At 39.9% G+C, this 19,800-nt stretch overlaps 1 protein-coding gene across 50 annotated transcripts in view; it reads left to right on the top strand.

Moving 5' to 3' along the window:
- PPP6R3 (protein phosphatase 6 regulatory subunit 3) overlaps nt 1-19,800 on the top strand; it is a 150,098-nt gene that overhangs the window by 93,708 nt on the left and 36,590 nt on the right. For all 50 annotated transcript variants that reach the window (XR_011649851.1, XM_058305050.2, XM_058305058.1 and 47 more), the window contains 5 exons: nt 1,210-1,339; nt 3,467-3,619; nt 15,966-16,115; nt 16,985-17,049; nt 19,356-19,471. Coding sequence is in view for 49 of the 50 variants with exons in the window: in XM_058305050.2 (XP_058161033.1) it covers nt 1,210-1,339; nt 3,467-3,619; nt 15,966-16,115; nt 16,985-17,049; nt 19,356-19,471 (614 nt within the window). In the remaining variant the exon portion in view is untranslated. The remainder of the gene's footprint in view (nt 1-1,209; nt 1,340-3,466; nt 3,620-15,965; nt 16,116-16,984; nt 17,050-19,355; nt 19,472-19,800) is intronic.

Raw genomic sequence — 19,800 nt, 5'->3', positions numbered from 1 at the left:
CCTATACCTTTTATTTTAGTCAAAAATAAATTCCAGATGAATTAAATTAAAAACACTGAACACAAAGGTGCAGGCATTCAAAGAATTATGGGATTGTGTGGAACTTTTGAACGTGGTATCCTAGACAAAAATTATAATGAAGAAGCTATATTTGGCCATATAAATTGTTAAAACCTCTGCACATTAAAATGTACTATGATCGAAGCAAAACTTTTTTTTCCCTTTTCCCAGTAATTGAGTTTCTGAATGTTGTTAAACATAGCCCTTAGATTTAGTAAATTACTTAGTGTGTGGAATATTTTCAAGTAATAGCAATAATAACCAGCATTTTCAAGGTTTTAGTTATATGCTAGGCAATGTTCTAAGCCCTTTATATGCATCAGTGTAATCCTCACCACTATCCTGGGGAGAGAATCTAGTGTGAACCCTGTTTTTCCATATTAGATTGAATAGCTGGTAAGTGAAGAGCCAGGCTTTGGCCTCAGGCAGTGTGGCTCCAACCAACACATTATGAACACTATTTTACAGTACTGTCAAGTTGGCACATTACTTTCCAGATATTCCTCAATTCGAACTTCATACGAAGTGTTTAGACCCCTACCCCACCCCCCATATCTGATGCCTTGCCTCTCCTCCTGGACTCCCTCCTGCTCCCATTTTGAGAACCACTGTGCCCTTGGAGTCACTAACACCAGTTGGGTTCTGGAAGGCTCATTCCACATGTAGTTGTTTTCTTGTAAGGGGCAGGTTATCAGTACAGTTTGAGCTTTATGTAGAGGAGTAATTTTAGCCTTTTAAATAGGAAACAATGTTGATTACCCAAGAAAAACGGTATGGAACAAATACAGGTCTGTTTGTTAGTCTCATCTGAGACTGGCAGGTGAAAGAGAGTGTCCAATAATTCAAGGGCCACATCTTCTTTTGCTTTCCAAAATTGCTAGTCAGTTAGAGACTTTATACTAGTATAATAGTTAAAGAAGTTAGGAGGTTTAGGGAGGTCATTTCTTACCTAACAGTGTAGAATTCAGGTCATGTTGGCTGATCCCCACTGACGTTTTGTCACCTCTTCTGGTTTATTATACCTTCCACCTGTTTGTTACAGGCATAAATGTTTATATATAATCATTACTTATAGTCCTGCATAGCTGGTATGGGGCATCCTGAGTAATTTGTTCTGAAATTATAAGTAAAATTAACCTTTGTTTCAAGATTTGAAGGCCATATAGAGATCTGCCCACCAGGCATGAATCATTCAGCTTGTTCAGTCAACAGAAGTGTTCTAGAAGCCATCAGAGGAAGACTTGGATCTTTTCATGAACTTCTGCTTGAGCCACCCAAGGTAGGTCTGCTATCTTAAGCATGACTGGCCAGCCTAATTCCATTTAAATAGTTGTTGGAAAGTATCTGAGAACGACACAGCCGGCTATAAACCAGCATGTACAGAGCACTAAAGGGCACCTGCCAGTTGCTTTTACTGCTTTTGATCTTGCTTTAGCAAACTAGTTTTTAATTGGCTTTTATCTCTGTATATTGTCTAAATTTGATGACTAGTGAGAATTCAAATTAAGATATTTGTCTGCCTAGGAAACTCTAGGTTTTTTTGTTCCTTATGTGAATTTTTGAGTAGTTTGTATGGCAGTAAAATAAATTACTTTCTCCTCCTAGCATGTTCTTTTCATGTTTTTGATGTAAAGTTAATCTTTCAAGGACTGATCTTTAAAATCAGGTTTTCTTGAACAGAATTGAAGCCATACCACGGTCTGTTGGACGGATGCTTTATTTAAGAAACAAGGTTGAAGTTGGAGAGTGCAGTATGGAAAGAGATGACTCAGTGTTAATTTTTTGGTAGAGAGCATAGCATGCTAGCCTAAAACTGACACTACTCAGGCAGGCCCTGGAAAGCACAAACAACAGAAAATGACCCACAAAAGAGGGGTGTCAACAGACCATAAATGGTGTTCTTCCATTGTACCCCACGTCTTTGGGGTTGGTGCTGAGATGTAAAGTAGGGTAAGAGGGACTTCCTTCTGGAAGTGGGGGACCAGCTCAGTGAGAGCTCTATTCCCAGCCCCAACTCCTACCCCATCCTCTTCCCTTCTGCCCTTTATCAAGGCACCTGTGTCCTCACCTTTGTAGCGTGTGGCTCTGTGGCTGTCTACCGTGAGTTATCGGGAAGTTCTTACACTCTCTTCTAACTCATAGATGTTTTCTGTTTCTCTAGCCATTTTTGGAAGGAGCTAGCACAAATAATTTGAAAATATCATAACCAAGGGAGGGAGTCTAGCTCAGCTTCCTTAAGAAGGCTGATGCCACTAGTGAGGAAGTGCCGGTTCCTCCTCTGCACTAGGTGTTCCCCTCTTCCTCTGGGCTGATTCCTGCTACGTCTTGTCTGAATCCAGCCTGTTTTGGATGCAGACCACAGTGTTTGGCACTCACCCTCAGGGAGTAGTGCCTCTGTCAGTGTTTGACAGCTGCTATTCTGGCATCCTTCATGCCAGAACTAGGGAGAAGGATAGGAGAATAAGGAAAGAAAAGATTTAGGAGACGAGGGGTGGGGATCACAAAGGGAAGGTGGAGATGGGAAAAGGATCTGAGAAAGAAGAGGGGTATATGATAAAGTGCCACTAACCTGTGTCTTAGATGGCCTACCCATCTTCTTTCTAGGTGGAAAAACAAGGCAACATCTAATGTGGATTCTCACATTTTTATTCTTCTTGGGCCTGATTCAAAAATAAGGCAGTGTCTCGTTTGGACTTCCTCTCTTTTACTCCTAGAAGTGAGTGAGGTCAGTTGGTACCTGATTTTACTATATAATGTGGTATATAAGTAGATCCATTAAGCTTTTTAAGAAGTCTGTCAATAAGAACTGTTTTACGTGGTGTAAAACTTAGCCTTCCCATTCCATTAGGCCTTGATGCGAGGGCCAGGAGCGCAGACAGAGCAGGGGGGAGTGGGTGCTGATGCGGACGAGGAAGTTCAGGAAGGACAGCCTGGCCGCTTAGCTACAGTTTGTCACTCTGAACTGTCAGACCTCTGGAATTTCTAAATGTTCTGCTTCTGTCTTTTGTGCTTTCAAACTAGGAAAACACCTTTTTATGGACAAGAACAGGTTATAGGTAGATCACATTTCAGGTTTGTGACCCAGAGACAACTGAGTTTGCATTTTTATCACAGATTTTTCAGAGATTGAAGATTTATGTTCCAAAACCACTCGTAACTTCTTTTCACTTCTTAAATTTCTGATCAGGTTTTGGAATAATGTGAATAGATTGCGTGGATTTCTATAGTTTTCTGCTTTCTTCCTGGTTACTTCATCATATCTTAAAATTACCAGGAACACCTTCAGATTTTCCTCTGCTATAGAATTCAGATCAGATTATTTGCCAGGGTCATTTTACCTAGTGTTATATCTTATGTTTCTTGGTGTTGGTTTGCTTGTATCATTGGAAAGCTTTTTATTCCTCAGAAAAGTGTGATGAAGACTACTTGGGGTGTCTTGGATCCTCCTGTGGGGAACACCCGACTCAACGTCATTAGGTTGATAGCCAGCCTCCTTCAGACACACACCAGCAGTGTCAACGGGGACCTGATTGAATTGAACAGCATCGGAGTCATCTTGGTAAGCTCTCGCCCTCACAGGCATCTGAATTTGCCCTTGGTATTTTATGGATCTGTAACTCAAGTTATAACCTCACAGGTTTTCAATGTGTTTCTTTTTTTCAATATGTTTCAATGACTTTTCTTGGTTTGAACATGAACAGTTTTGTAAATAGTTTTTGCCTAGAGTTCATCATTCATTTTGATTGCTTATGATTTTCACTAGTCGTTTAATATTGCTGAGTGCAAAAAGCTCATTCCAGAATTTCACGGATGACCAGGACACAGGCCTTTCAGGAAGCTCAGTCTCACACAGACAAGAGGCAGAGTGCACTTGTGCCCTTCAGGGCGTCCTTCCCACTTGGCCCTTTTTTTTCCTTTCTTTTTATTTTAATTTATTTATTGAAGTATATCATTCATACATGAACATATATAAGCAATAAGTATATAGTAAAAGTTGTGAACTTATAAAATAAATGTGTATAACATCATACAGGGGTCCCATATATCACTCCCCTACCAGCGCCTTGCATTGTTTTGAAACATTGGTTATAAATGCAAGAGCATTGTCAAAATATTACTACTAACTATAGTCAATATCTTACATTTGGTGTATTTTCCCCCCACCCCACCCAATTATTTTTTAAACAAATTTTATTGATAAATACTAATAAAGCATAAAATTTATCCGAAGTGTACAATCAGTAGAATTTGGTATAATCACAGTTAGCATGCATTGCTTCAATATTATTAAAGCATTTTCATTATTTCAATAATGTAAACAAAAAGCAAACAGGCAAGGAAATTCCTCCCCTCTCAACCTCTGTTTCCCCTGCTGTATTTACATCTGGCTATTCTTATACCATTATTTGTTTATTAAGCAGTTGTTGTTTTTCTTGAAGGTATTTTACCTCGGATTGAATTATTAAGCAGTTTTATTGAGATATAATCACATACCATATGTTCTATCCGAAGTGTATAATCAATGGCTTATCTTTTTTAGCTGTTAAAAAGACCTTTATTGTGAAATTGTAAAATAAATAGAAAAATAGAAACTATAAATTTTAAAAGAGAGTGCAAGGCCAGGTTAGATTTAATATAATCAGTTATAAGAAATAGATAGTATAGCAACAAACATTTATAAATGTAAATAATTCTAATATAGTGAGAATTAATTAAAACAATTCTAATTTTTATATTAGAGCTCTAACTGTTGGACATAATAATCTCTAAGAATGAAATAAATTATTGGTTTAGTTATTTAATTTCTGTTTACACCATAATTCCTTCTGGATAATCAAATTCCTATTGGAAATTCTTCACATCTTATTGGAATGAATTACAGTAGATAACAGTATGCCAACTCATAATTTTATGAGGCAGAAAAACTCAATCTTTTTCAACAGTAGTCATGCTAAATCATTATGGATCTAGATGGATTATTTTAATTAACGAGTATGCATAAGAAAGGGTTAAAGAAAAATGAAGTATCAAAAATATATCTCTTTTCCAGTCCTCCTCCTCAATTAAAAGCAAGTGTTTATTTTGTATGAAGACACAGAATACTGATCACAGGAACAATTTGCTAGTTGCACTGAGTAGTCATTGTTGATATGCTATAATATTGTTATTTTACATTTACTTGTCTACCCGAGCTCTTTTTTGATTACTCTTTGCATGGAATATCTTTTTCCAACCTTTCATTTTTAACCTGGTTGTGTCTTTATGTCTGAAGTGGGTCTGTTATAGACAGCATATAGATGATTCTTTTTTTTTATCCATTCCATCAGTCTGTGTCTTTTGATTGGAGAGTTCAATCCATTAACATTCAGTGTTCTTACTGTAAAGGCATTACTTACTTCATCCATTTTGTCCTTCGGATTTCTGTTGGGCATACCATTCTATTATCTGTCTTATCCTTTTAGTTTACCTTCCTAATAATCTTCATTTCTAAACTTCTCCAAATCTCTCACCCTTGTTTTTTTCCTTTTGGGCTACAGCAACCCCTTTAGTATCTCTTGTATATCTGGTCTTTTGTAACATATTCTGTCAGTTTTTGTTTGTGTGCAAGGACTTTGAACTCACTCATTTTTTAAACAGCTTTTCTGGATACAAAATTTGGGGCTGGCAGTTTTTCTCTTTCAGTACCTTAAATATATCGTACCACTTTATTTTCTCCTCCATGGTTTCTGATGAGAGGTCTGCACTTAATCTTAATGAGTTTCCCTTGTATGTGATGCTTTGCTTTTCTCTTGCTGCTTTCAGAATCCTCTGTCTCTGATATTTGTCGTTCTGAATAGTAGGTATCTTGGGGTAGGTCTGTTGGGATTTATTCTGTTGGGGCACATTGGATATTGATATTTATGTCCTTTATAAGAGTTGGGAAGTTTTTGCCCATTATTTCCTCAAATATTCTTTCTGCCCCCTTTCTATTCTCTTTTTCTGGGACACCAGTAATTTGTGTTTTCGCATTGTCATTCAGTTCCCTGAAAGACTCTTCCATTTTTTTCCATTATCTTCTCTTTCTTTTCTCCTGTCTTTTCCATGTCAAATGTTCTGCCCTCGAAGTCACTAATTCTGTCTTGAAGCAATTTAAATCTGCTTCTGTGTGCCTCTTATTTTTAATCTCATTCATCGGTCCTGTAAGTTCTGTTACTTTTCTTTGCAGGCTTTCAAATTGCTCTTTATGCTCTCCCAGTGTCTTCTTAATATCCTTTATTACTACTTTAGTCATATTTTCTATACATTCTTTGAAGTAATTTAGGAGAGTTGTGTGATTATCACTGATTAATTGTATTAAATCCTGTATTTCTTCAGGATATTTGCTTGGTTCTTTTGGCTGGGCCATCTCTTCCTGTTTCCTAGTATAGCTTGTAATTCTTTTTGCTGATGTCTAGGCATCTAGACATGTTGGTGAATTTATTCTGATGGCTAATTTCTCTGTCTTGCATATTGTTTTTGTTTTTTGTCACAGCTCTTCTTCGGTATATTGTTCAACTTATTCTCAGTCTTTAAAATTTCTTAGCTTAAGTTTTAGAAATCTTGCCAGGGACTTATTAGTGGGGCGCAGATTTTCTCCCAGGGGTTGGATACAGAGGGCACGTGTGAACAGTTTTTGTCCATGCAATTTCCAGACCAGCCAGCAGATGGCGCTAATTAGCACACCTTTCCACAGAGGTGTTTCAGTCTTGATTTTCCTGTGTTCCTGTGTTGAATCTCCGGGGTGGAGATTTAAGGCAGGCTCTACTGGCCAAGTTCACTGAAGGAGAGCACCCTGAACCTCCCCCTCCCTTTTCCCTTGAAACAGCTGAATGGAGGGAATATGTCTGTTCTCTTAAGTTGGCTGCAATGAGCCAGGGGTTTTACCCAGATTCATATCTTGGGGTGGGGTGGGAAGGGGAGCCTTTCCCAGCTGCCACAGGGGCTTGGTAACTCATATTTGTCATTTCAGCTTCTTCTCTCTCTGTCCCTCATCCTCCTGGGATTTGTGTAGCACTCTCCTGGTCTGCCGACCCCTCAAGCAGGTACCTCAGACAGCTTTTCCCTCTTTCTCTGTTGTTTTTGTGAGAGCAAAACAACAATTGTTTTGAAAACAATTCACATGTTTTGTTAACCTCCCCCATACGGGAATAGGAAAACCACTAAAGAAAAAAACAAACAAGAAAAACATAAAATATTCCTCTTATACCCCCAAATAATAGCCATTAATGTTGGTGTGTGTCCTGGCAGATTTTTTTCCTGCACATATTCATGTAGGTGTGTGTTATATTACTGTTTTAAAAAATGGGATTCTACTATATTTATTGTTTAGGAATGGCAGTTTTCCATGAATAATTCAAGTTATCCCTTTTTCTGCCCTGCTTTTTAAAGGCAGCTGCCCAATATTTAGCCCTCATAATGGACATTGTATTGTTTCTGATTTTTCTAATTTAACAATATGCTATACTAGACATCCTTTTCCTATATCCTTGACAATGAGTATGAATATTCCTGAAGTGGAATTACTGGGTCAGAAGTTTTGCCTCTTTGAAACTCAGTAGACAACTGCTGCTTGCCTTGAGTGAAGCTCAAGCATATGTGCTCCCACCATCACTGTTGGAGACTTCTTTCTCCCTGTGCAATCCTATACTGTGGAGCTGTTTTTGTCTTCCTGTCAGAGGCAAATATGAGACTAAAACTGCTTAGTTCCTATTACTAAAGTATATTCTTTTTTAGAAAATCTTAAATTTTTTTTTTTAAACCTTCAGTACTAACAGGTGACTGTTCTTCTAGGTTTTTTCCTTCTATGCAGTCACAAGCCCACATCTGTTACCAAATATTAAGGATATTTTGATTATAGCAGAAACCCCCTTGACTGACTTACACAAACCTAGACAAGTTTTATCAAACAGATAGAGTAGTTTGTGGACCCCAAGGACTTGAAGTCCTTCCAGACTGACCAAGGTCAGGGTGCATGGGAGCCACCAGGAAACCGGGCACCCCATGGCCACTCATCCCTGTTTCCATTCCACAGTCCTAGAAGAGAGACTTTGTGCAGGCCAGGAATCTACTCCTGTCCGCGCGGCTTGGACCTTTGCAGCTAGATGCAGAAATTGCTGCCAAAGGTCAAGCCCTATGGATCAGGGACACATCTCAGAAAAGGGGAGTGAGCTGAGTGAGTACCCTAAAGGTGTCCACTAACTACATATACATGTTTTACTTTTAATAAAAATGGGCTCAGGAAGCGGATGTGGCTCAACTTAATAGAGCATCCGCCTACCATATAGGAGGTCTGGGGTTCAAACCCCGGGCCTCCTGACCCGTGTGGAGCTGGCCCATGCGCAGTGCTGATACACACAAGGAGTGCCGTGCCATACAGGGGTGTCCCCCATGTAGGGAGCCCCAATGTTCAAGGAGTGCGTCCTGTAAGGAGAGTTGTCCCATGTGGAAGAAAGTCCAGCCTGCCCAGGAATGGCGCTGTACACACAGAGAGCTGATGCAGCAAGATGACGTAACAAAAGGAGATACACATTCCAGGTGCCGTTGACAAGAATACAAGCGGGCACAGAAGAATACACAGCATATGGACACAGAGAGCAGACAACTGAGGGGGAATAAATAAAAGAATAAGTCAAATAAATAAAAATGGGCTTCTTTTCATTACTGTTTTGTAACAACTGTTCTTCACTCATGAGCATTTTACATGTCACTCTCTGATCAGCTGTATGTCTCCATGTTGGGGTGATGTGGGCACCCTTTTTTTCCTCTGCTGGTTTGATAAAAATTGGCTTATATGTTTTTGTTTATTAGTGAAGTGAGACCTTTTATATATACAGGCATACCTTGGAGATATTGTGGTTTCAGTTGGAGACCACCACAATAAAGCAAATAAAGCAAGTCACGATTTTTTTGGTTTCCCAGTGCATATAAAGGTTATGGTTATGCTGTACTGTAGTGTGCAATATCATTATGTCTTTAAAATAAACTAATGTACATGCCTTATTTTGAAAAGTTTTTTGCTAAAAAATGCTAACTCTCATCTAAACCTTCAGTGAGTCATAATCTTTTTGCTAGTGGAAGATCTTGCCTTGATGTTGATGGCGGTGTTGAAGGTTGGGTGACTGTGGCAATTTCTTAACACAAGACAACAATGAAATTTGCCACATCAATTGTTCCATTCACAAAAGAGTTTTTTTAGCCTGTGCAGTGCTGTTTGATAGCATTTTATCTGCAGAATTACTTTCAAAAGTGTAGTCAGTGCTCTCACACTTTGCCATTGCTTTATCAACTAAGTTGATGTAATCTTCTAAATCCTTTGTTGTCATTCCATCAGTGTTCACAGTATCTTCACTAGGTGTAGATTCCATCTCAAGAAATCACTTTCTTTGTTCATCCATAAGAAACAACTCATCCAGTCAATTTTTATCAGGAGATGACAGCAATTTAGTCACTTCCTCAGGTTCTACTCCTAATTTTAGTTCTCTTGCTGTTTCCATCACACCAGCAGTTACTTCCTCAACTAAAGTCTTGAACCCCTCAAAGTCATCCATGAGGTTTTTTTTTTTAAGATTTATTTATTTCTCTCCCCTTCCCCCCCACCCTGGTTGTCTGTTCTCTGTGTCTATTTGCTGCGTCGTCTTTGTCCACTTTCTGTTGTCAGCGGCATAGGAATCTGTTTTTCTTTTTGTTGCGTCATCTTGTTGTGTCAGCTCTCCATGTCTCTGTGTGTGCGACACCATTCTTGGGCAGGCTGTACTTTCTTTTGTACTGGGCGGCTCTACGCGGGGGACACCCCTGCGTGGCAGGGCACTCCTTGTGCGCATCAGCACTGCGCATGGGCAAGCTGCACACGGGTCAAGGAGGCCCGGGGTTTGAACCGCGGACCTCCCATGTGGTAGACGGACGCCCTAACCACTGGGCCAAGTCCGCCGCCATCCATGAGGATTTTAATCAACTTCTTCCAAACTCCCTTTAATGTTGATGTTTTGACAATCTCTCATGATTTGATGGCATTTAGAATTGTGAATCCTTTCCGGAAGGTTTTCAGTTATTTTGCCCAGATCCATCAGAGGAATCACTGTCTATAGCAGCTGCAGCCTTATGAAATGTATTTCTTAAATCATCACACTTGAAAGTTGAAACGATTCTTTGCTCCATGGATTGCAGAATGGATGTTATGATAGTAAGCATGAAAACAATATTCATCTTGTACATCTCCATCAGAGCTTTTAGGTGACCAGATGCAGTGTCAGTGAAGAGTAATATTTTGAAAGGAATTTTATTTTCTGAGCGGTAGGTCTCAACAGTAGGCTTAAAACATTTAGTCAGCCATGTTGTAAACACATGCGCTGTCATCCAGCTTTGTTGTTCCTTTGATAGAGAGGAGATTTAGCCAATTGTCATGGCTCTAGGATTTTCAGAATGGTAAATGAGCTTTGGTTTCCACTTATACTCACCAGTATGCAAGCCCCTACCAGGAGAGTCAGCCTGTCCTTTGAAGCTTTAAAGCCAGACATTGCCTTCTTCTCCCTAACTGGGAAAGTCCTAGATGGCATCTTCTTCTAAGAGGAATCTGTTTAATCTACACTGAAAATCGTTGTTTTTTAGTGCTTTTTAGTGTAGTTACCTTCATCAGTTATCTCAGCGAAATCTTCTGGGTAACTTGCTGCAGCTTCCACATCAGCACTTGCTGCTTCACCTTGCACTTCTGTGTTATGGATATGGTGTTTTTCCTTAAACTTTATGAACCAACCTCTGCTAGCTCTAAGCTTTTCTTCTGCAGCTTCCTCACCTCTTTTCAACCTTTATAGAATTGAGGAGAGTTAGGGCCTTGTTCTGCATTATAATTCAGGCTTTGGTTTAAGAGAATGTTGTGACTGGTTTTATCTTCTATTCAGACCACTAAAACTTTGTCTTTATTAGCAATAAGGCTGTTTTGCTTTCTTATCATTTGCGTGTTCACTAGACGAGCACTTTTAATTTCCTTTGCATTCACAGCTTGGCTAAGATGCCTAGACACCAGCTTTTGGCCTGCCACTGCTTTCAGAATGCCTGCCTTACTAAGCTTAGTTGTTTATAGCTTTTGATTTAAAGTGAGAAACATGTAACTCATCCTTTCACTGGAACACTTAGGGGCCATTGCAGGGTTATTAATTGTCCAGATTTCAATGTTGCTCCATCTCGGGGATTAAAGGGGTCTAAGGAGAGGGAAGAGAGATGGGGGAATGAGCCGTGGTAGAGCAGCCAGAACACACACGACATTTATCGATGAAGTTCACCAGCTTAGGTCAGCATGGTTTGTAGCGCCCCATTACAGTCAAAATATTAACATCAAAGATTGCAGATCACCATAACAGGTATAGAATAATGAAAAAGTTTGAAATATTGCAAGGCTCACCAAAATGTGACACAGAGGCACAAAGTGACCACAGTGATGTTGGAAAAGGGGCACCGATAGACTTGCTTGAAGCAGGGTCACCACAAACCTTCAATTTATAAAAATTGCAGTATCTGCAAAGTGTACAGTGCAGCAAAACACAATAAAACAATGTATGCCTGTATATGAAATTCACTCATTTTTCTAGTGAATTGACAGCTTTATTCCCATCTTAAATTGAAGTTCATTTCTTCAATCTGAAAGAGCTATTTATAGAGCAAGGATATTTCCTAATTTGCCATATATTGTAATTATTTCCCTCAGTTTCTCTTTTGCTTTTGGTTCCATGTTGTTTTAATATGGAATGTATAGAATATTTAGGCTTTGTTTAGTCAAATCTTTAAAGTTTCTGAAAACTTTTGTGCCTACAAATGCTCTACTCTTTCCAAATAGATATAAAATGTGGATGACAACTGACTTTAACTTGTTTTTCCTGAATAACTAGGTAGATCTGTGCCATTTATTGAGTCAATTTTCCTTTTTTTTCCATTAAAAACAATTTATCGTAAAGTATATAATTCTTATATGAACATACATAAACAGTAGGTGGATAGTAAAAGTCGTTATATTGAGTCATTTTTTTCCTGCCTTATTATTTTTTTTTTTTTTTTAAAGATTTATTTATTTAATTTCCCCCCCTCCCCTGGTTGTCTGTTCTTGGTGTCTATTTGCTGCGTCTTGTTTCTTTGTCTGCTTTTGTTTCTTTGTCCGCTTCTGTTGTCGTCAGCGGCACAGGAAGTGTGGGCGGCGCCATTCCTGGGCAGGCTGCACTTTCTTTTTCACGCTGGGCGGCTCTCCTCACGGGCGCACTCCTTGCGCGTGGGGCCTCCCCCACGTGGGGGACACCCTTGCGTGGCACGGCACTCCTTGCGCGCATCAGCACTGCGCATGGCCAGCTCCACATGGGTCAAGGAGGCCCGGGGTTTGAACCGCGGACCTCCCATATGGTAGACGGACACCCTAACCACTGGGCCAAAGTCCGTTTCCCTTCCTGCCTTATTGACTATCATTTTTATCATGTAATTTGGAGGATTTTTCTCTTCTGCTGTCCTTCATATATCTGCATGAAGACTACATCATTCCTGTTAGTTTTAAAATGTTTATTCTCAGGCAAGGCAAAGCCCCTGCCTGGTACTTCTTACCTGCGATGGCACTGGAGCTTGTGCTTCCTGAGTCCTGTTTTAGGTCTCATCTTCCCCGCCCTAGACTTTCAGTTAAGGAACACCTTATTCTTGTGGTCTTGACACCTGGCCTGTGGCTGGCAGGTGTTTAGTTAGTGAATGATCACTGCGATGTCTATTTGTTGTTACTGGCTTTTGTCCCATCATGTCCCTCCCACCCCCATGGCTCCCTCATCTGTTTGCTCCTTGTTCACTCATTGTGTTTACTTGTTGTCTGCTCTTGTTATTGTTTTTTTATTTTTCTTTTAGAAGGGACCAGGAACCAAACCCAGGACCTCCCATGTGGGAGGCGGGCACTCCCTGCTCATTTGTTTTTGCTCGTTGTCTGCTCTGGGCCCACCTCCCCTGTTTATTATCTGCTCATTGTTTGTCTTCTTTAGGAGACATTGGGAACCCAACCCGCAGGACCTTCCATGTGGGAGGCAGGTGCTCAACTGCTTGAGCCACATATGCTCCCACTTTTGTTCTGTTTTGTTCTTTTTCATTTCACTTTTTCTTTGCTATTCTTTTTCTGTTTAATTTGCTTTTTAAGGTCTCTAGAATTTTTAGTGTTTAATGTTACAAAATTGGCTAAGAGTGGTTTTATGAAATGGGAGGAAGTGAGTTCCTGTCAAATTACTCTTCATTTAATAATGGTCATTAAGAAGACTTTTTAATCCTTTAAATATCTTTTGAAACTCTAATCAAGATCAGTAGCAGGTTTATCTTTACATGAAATCTTAAAAAATAAAAAAGCTGTTTAAGTCACAGAAGAAAAAACTTTTAACATTGTCATTGTGTTAACAGTAAATGCCTGATAACTACAGTGTTGCTTTCTATTCATAATTAGCAAAAGGACAAACTGAGCTGCTTTCCCTTGAGATGCACTTGTATGATGTATCTGAGGCCCAGCACAGTGTATACACTTAGCCATCTGCTCACACCTGACATTTTGAGAGTCTTTGGGGGAGCCTTGGTGTCTGCTCACATGACAAGCATCATAAGTGCACACCATATCCATTTCTTGTGTAATGGTGATTATCAAACCCTGCATGTGAGAGGGTGTCTGTTTCTCAGGAAATGCCCAGATTAGGGGTGCAATCCATGGCTATCAAGTGATAAAGCCAAGATTTGAATTCATACTCACAATTTCAAGCCCATGCCTGGTTCACCCACCAGACTACATTTTACTTTCTAGCGTTGTTGGAATATTTCTAGTTCTTGTGTTTCAGCCTGGCTGAAATGACGTAACAGTATTGGGCACAGAGATCATGACCATTTCAAAGAAAGAGATGAAAGTTTTAGAGGATGAGTTTCCTCAGGCGAATAATCATTGCCCTCTGAGGATGTAGCTTTCTCCCTGCGGTCTAACTGGTATGCAAAACAACAGGAATATCCATTTTTACCTCTGCCTTTGGGATTCTCCCTGAAGTCATCAGTTACTTTTTTTTTTTTAAAGATTTAATTTATTTATTTCTCTCCCCTTCCCCACTCCCCCACCCCAGTTGTCTGTTCTCTGTGTCTGTTTGCTGCGTCTTCTTTGTCCACTTCTGTTGTCAGCGGCTTGGGAATCTGTGTTTCTTTTTGTTGTGTCATCTTGTTGTGTCAGCTCTCCGTGTGGGCGGCACATTCCTGGGCAGGTTGCACTTTCTTTCGTGCTGGGCGGCTCTCCACACGGGGCGCACTCCTTGCACGCGGGGCTACCCTATGCAGGGAACACCCCTGCATGGCAGGGCACTCCTTGCGCACATCAGCACTGCACGTGGGCCAGCTCCACACGGGTCAAAGAGGCCCGGGGTTTGAACTGCGGACCTCCCATGTGGTAGATGGACGCCCTAACCACTGGACCAAGTCCGCCGCCCACTTTTTTTTTTTTTAAGATGTATTTATTTACTTTATTTTTCTTTATTTATCCCCACTCCCCTAGATGGTTCTTTCCTCTCTCTGCTCGTTGTTTGCTCTCCTTCTCCAGGAGGCACCGGAAACCAAACCCGAGACTTCCCACGAGAGGCGAGTGCCCAACAACCTGAGCCACATCTGTCCCTGAGGACTGTGGCACCTACTGGCTTTTGTGGCATCTGCTTGTTGCAGTGGGAGCAGGATCTAACTTGTTTTCATGGTGGGGGCATCATCTGTTTGTCTTCTTTTGGAGGCACCAGGACCCAAACTTGGGACCTCCCATGACCTTCCATGTGGTAGGCAGGTGCCTAGCTGGTTGAGAGCCACATTTGCTTTCCCATCGGTTACTTTTAATTTTATTAATGCCAGCTTTATACTCTGGTTAGATTGATTCTTCTGTTAACCTTTAGAGCTACTCTATAGTAATAATAAATTAGATATAAACCCCTAAAATTAATCATTACTTTTTCCTTTTGGGATTAGATAACCAGACTCAACAATATCCTGAATACCTAGTGTAACTGGGCCTTTTGTGCTTTTTGGAGTTGTCTTTCCTTTTTCAGGTGATACTACCTTTTCAAGGAATTTGGAAAACCTTTGCACCCCTAGGAGATTAACATGTCAGCATCTTTCAGGCCTCACTTCTCTTTCACCCCAGCTAACAATTCTCTTGAGATTTCGAAAGCCTGGGTGGTTTTGGAAGTTAGGAGCACTGTAAGATTGGGGACTATGTTTTTGTTTACTCTGTCTCTGTATAGAACCTAGAACAGTGCACTAAACAAAAGCCATTTTATATTTGCTGAATCAAAAGGAAATTCTCAAGGAGTGGTTGTAACTCAAGCAGTTGAGCTCCCATCTTCCTTGTGGGAGGTCTTGAGTTCAGTTCCTTGTGCCTCCTGGAAAAAAAAACAATAAGCAAAACAAATGAAGAAAACAGCTCCATCAAGCCAGTGTGGCGCAGAGGCTGAGCGTCAGCTTTCCACAGGTGAGGTCCAGGCTTTAATCCCTGGCCCTGGTACCTCAGGAAAAAAACAAAAAGGAAATTCTCATGAACTTCTTTAAAAACTGTTGAAAGGTCACTGGATTTAATATCTGCGTTGATTGCTTAAAAAGACACTCCTTTTCTTTTTGAAGCACTTTACTTTTGTATTTACGTCATGAATTTATTGTTTTACTTGATTCTGTGAAAATGTTGGCATGTCGATTAAGCAGTTATGTTATTTAGGCCATGATGTGGTGGTTCAGACTCTTAAACTCGTATTCCTTTAAATTAGTCCTGTTGGACTGCAAACACATCCTTTTCCTTTAAGCCATTAAATCGTTCTGTAAATTTATTAAAGTGTAGTGACTTAAACATTAAATTAAATAAAGCAAAGCATTGTTTTTATTGGTAGGACATGTTCTTCAAATATACTTGGAATAACTTTTTGCATACACAAGTGGAAATTTGTATTGCACTGATTCTTGCAAGTCCTTTTGAAAATGCAGAAAGTGGCACAATTGCTGAGCAAGACTCCACTGGTGACAATTTGTTATTGAAACATGTAAGTTCACTCAGTCTCATTTTCTCTTTCACTCCTTCCTTGTTATAGCATTTTCCATCTCAGTGTGAAATGAATCGAGGTTTAGGGACATGGGAGTAGATTTCAGAGTTTAATTATTTTTCATGTTTCCATTGCATTTTTTACCAATGATAATATCTTGGACAGATAACCATTGTAAATGAACTGTGTTTTAAGAAAAAAGTACTCTGAGTGGCCTGCTTATTTGACAAAATCAATAGATTTAAAGATTTATAGGTCTTTCGGAGTTGAGAAGTACCGTAGGAATTTAAATACTGCAGAACACTTGAGCAGTCAGGACATACCAGGGTTTAGTTTCTGGAGCTGAATTCATGCCTGAAAGTCAGGAGAAGGGAGTTGTGTTGTCTTGTTAAACAAGCCCTTCTTGGAGTCTGTTTTCTGTTTTGTCAACTGTGAGGTGGCTTTAGGAAGTCAGCCTTCAGATTTCTTCTTGCTTAGAAGTTCTGTGTTTCTAATTTAAATTTTTACTTTTTGCAAGGGTATATAATATTATCTGTATTTCATTTTAATTTTTTGGTCAGGCTTTTTATTTCTGAGCCCAATTTTCATGGCTGATAAAACCAGGCTTTACTTTGGGTCAGCTGCTCGTTTATGGAAGTACCTCTACTGCTGTAGTGGGCCTGGAGGGGCCCTGCAGGGCTTATTGAGGCCTTGAATCCCTGTAGACTTCTAGGGACCTCAGGTGCACTCCCCGTCACGCTACGTTAACCGGTATGCTTACCATGTTAGGCGTCCCACTCATCAGTTCACTAAAGTTATTTCATTTCAACATTTTGATGCTTTGGCTTTTACACAAATGTTAATTGAATATTCTTTTTTTTTTAACTCAGCTTTTTCAAAAATGTCAGTTAATAGAACGAATACTTGAAGCATGGGAAATGAATGAGAAAAAACAGTAAGTAGCTTGTTTTTTTAATGGGAATTCAGTTTGATTTATAGCTTGAAGAATACATGCCCCTTGCCTTAGAGAAAAGTGAAAGTAATTACATGATACCAGCCAATTTACAGGTTACGCAATTCTCTTGTTAACTTCCGAATTGTTTTATTGTAACTACAGATATTTTCCTAATAATTGATTTTTAGATCTCTCTGTCATCCCACCTCTCCTAAGGGGAAACCAAAGAGTTAGGAGTAGCCCCCAACTCTGTACTGCCTTCCAAACTTCCAGATCCTTACTTGAATAGCTGTTTTTTTGTGTGGTTTTTTAATCCTGTTTTTTCTTAAGAAAGTTATGTGAAAGTGATAGAGTTGTGAAGTAAATTCCTCTTTGAAATCAGGACAGAAGACCTTAGGTACCTGTGCATATTCGAGAGAAGTGTCACTTCCTACATGGACTAGAGGGGAAAATTGCTTGGTATTTTCTGGTGTAGAACATTTTCTTTACCTGACTGGCAAGGTTATTTGATGAATTAATTGACACATGTAAGCAGCTTTGTTACTCAGCACTTTTTTCCCTAGTGGTGGTGTCTGTAGCAGGTGTTCATCTCCAGTGCCCAGAGACCTTTCATGTCAGCCCAATACTTCCGAGGGGACAACATAGGGTGTGCTTTGAACATACTCTTAAGGCATGATTCTTGTGTGTGTGTGTGTGTGTGTTTGTGTGTGTGTGTGTGTGTGTTTTAAGTCAGGTTTCCTCAGGGATAATTCTCCTATGGTGAAATTCATCCTTTTTAGGTCTACAGTCTGTGAATTGTGTTAAACACATCCAGTCATGTAACCTCCTCTACAGTCAAGACAGACTATTTCCATCACCCCCCAAAGTTGTCTCTTGTCCCTTTGTAGTTGGTGTCTCTCAGGAGTCTTCTCACACTCTCTTATGTCTGTTCAGACTCATGGCCCCAGAGAGCTAGGAAGTGCATGGGAGATGTCAGCTTTACTTTGTGAGGTTTGATTTTTTAAAACTGGGTTCATAAACTCTGATAGTGCTTTTCTTCAACTCTGTGTGAGAAATTTGACGTCTTGTTTGCGTGTTGCAGGGAGCATGTCTTGGCAGACCTCAGCTGTGTTCTTCCAGATGGAGCTTCTCTGGGTTGCTGCCTGTGGCCAGATCTGCATCTGGTTCCATGTCTGACCCCATCCTAGCACCTCTGTGCCCTCTCTGCCCTGCCTTCCTCTCTCTGGCCAGTGCTCGGGTGCTCTAGAGTCATGGCTAATAACATTCCCCCACCCTGAGGTGTCCTGAAAGAACTTTCCTAATGTTTCCTCCTACCTGAAGCCCCAAAAACATTGGAGGCCCTGGGCCTAAAGCCTGCAGATGGACCTTTGTTTTCACCTGTGGGCTTAGGGAATGCAAACTAGCATCTGGCTGAGACGTGGCATATGAGGCACACTTGTGTCTTTGAATCTTTTTGTGAAACAAAGAAGCTGCTATCAACTTGGTTGATGTCAACCCTGTGCCTTCTCATCCTTATATATTCCCAGACGCTCCGAGATTATTGAACAGGTATTTCCAGGCAAGCTTCTGAAAGGTTCTTTTGAGCAAAAATCTCTCCAGTTTCTTCCCTATCTGCAACCAGAAGTCTTTTGTTTCATAGAATTACAAGTCTTGACGTTTTGTAAATAGAGAAGCCACACTGTTAATGAAATGTTTGTCTAAATGTACAGAATTGATCAGGCTTGGGAAGATTAGACTCTGAGTTGGTGAAATGGGGCAAGGAATTAATTTCTAAGCAGTGTGTGGACAAGTAATATTTTAACTTGAGAAATGCCATTGGTACTTCATTATCTCTGTTAATTAATTGATACCATTAAAATTTGATGTTTTTTAAGGAAATGAACCAGCAGAATTACTTACCTGAGTTCCCTACTATTTAATTAAAGTTTGAAAAAATAGTTTTACAAAAAGGTAACAAAGTCCGAGAAACATTAGGCATCAAAGAGCACTTGGGGTTTTATGTTTTGTTTTTTAAGATAATGTGTTGCTGAAGATGAATGATTTTTTTGCACATTTGAATACCAAGGGTCCTGCTGATTAAGTAACAGCATAATCCTTTACGTAGGGGGCTTCAGACTTTCTGCCCCTTGCTGCCTGGTAATATTCTGGCACTCCCCATTTCTTTGCTACTCCTTCATTTCCAGTCCCTGGTCATCATCTGTGGCCTTAGATTTAAAATGATTGCTTAAATAGACAGTATTTACCAAACTATTTCATCGCTTCATCCAGTTAGGGATCTGAATATTTGTCTTTTTATTGCTTCTCAGGGCAGAGGGAGGAAGGCGGCATGGTTACATGGGACACCTCACAAGGATAGCGAACTGTATTGTGCACAGCACTGACAAAGGCCCCAACAGTGCATTAGTACAGCAGCTTATCAAAGGTAAGTTGATGTAATCTTAATTAAATTTTTGCTGGACTGGAAAAAGGAGTTAAGGGTGAAGTGGAAATACTTAAAGCATTTATAATAGCTATTTTATGGAGTTTCTTTGTATTTTACAATTTGAAGAATTTGAATGAGATTCTTGAGAATTTGTTTAAACAATATAGTTCTTTGCTGTATCTTGTTCTTATTTCCACAGTTCTTTTAGTAAATATTAGCAAGTTTGGCCAAGTTTGGCATAGTAGAGTTACCCAATTTCATTGTCAAAAAGCATTGCTCAGTAAATCATTTCTAGAGTATTTTCAGCTTGAAGTACAGGTATTCTGGCA

The sequence above is a fragment of the Dasypus novemcinctus genome, chromosome 10, assembly GCF_030445035.2.
Source record: "Dasypus novemcinctus isolate mDasNov1 chromosome 10, mDasNov1.1.hap2, whole genome shotgun sequence".
In the NCBI taxonomy this organism is placed as follows: domain Eukaryota; kingdom Metazoa; phylum Chordata; class Mammalia; order Cingulata; family Dasypodidae; genus Dasypus; species Dasypus novemcinctus.
This window is presented reverse-complemented; position numbering and strand designations above follow the sequence as displayed.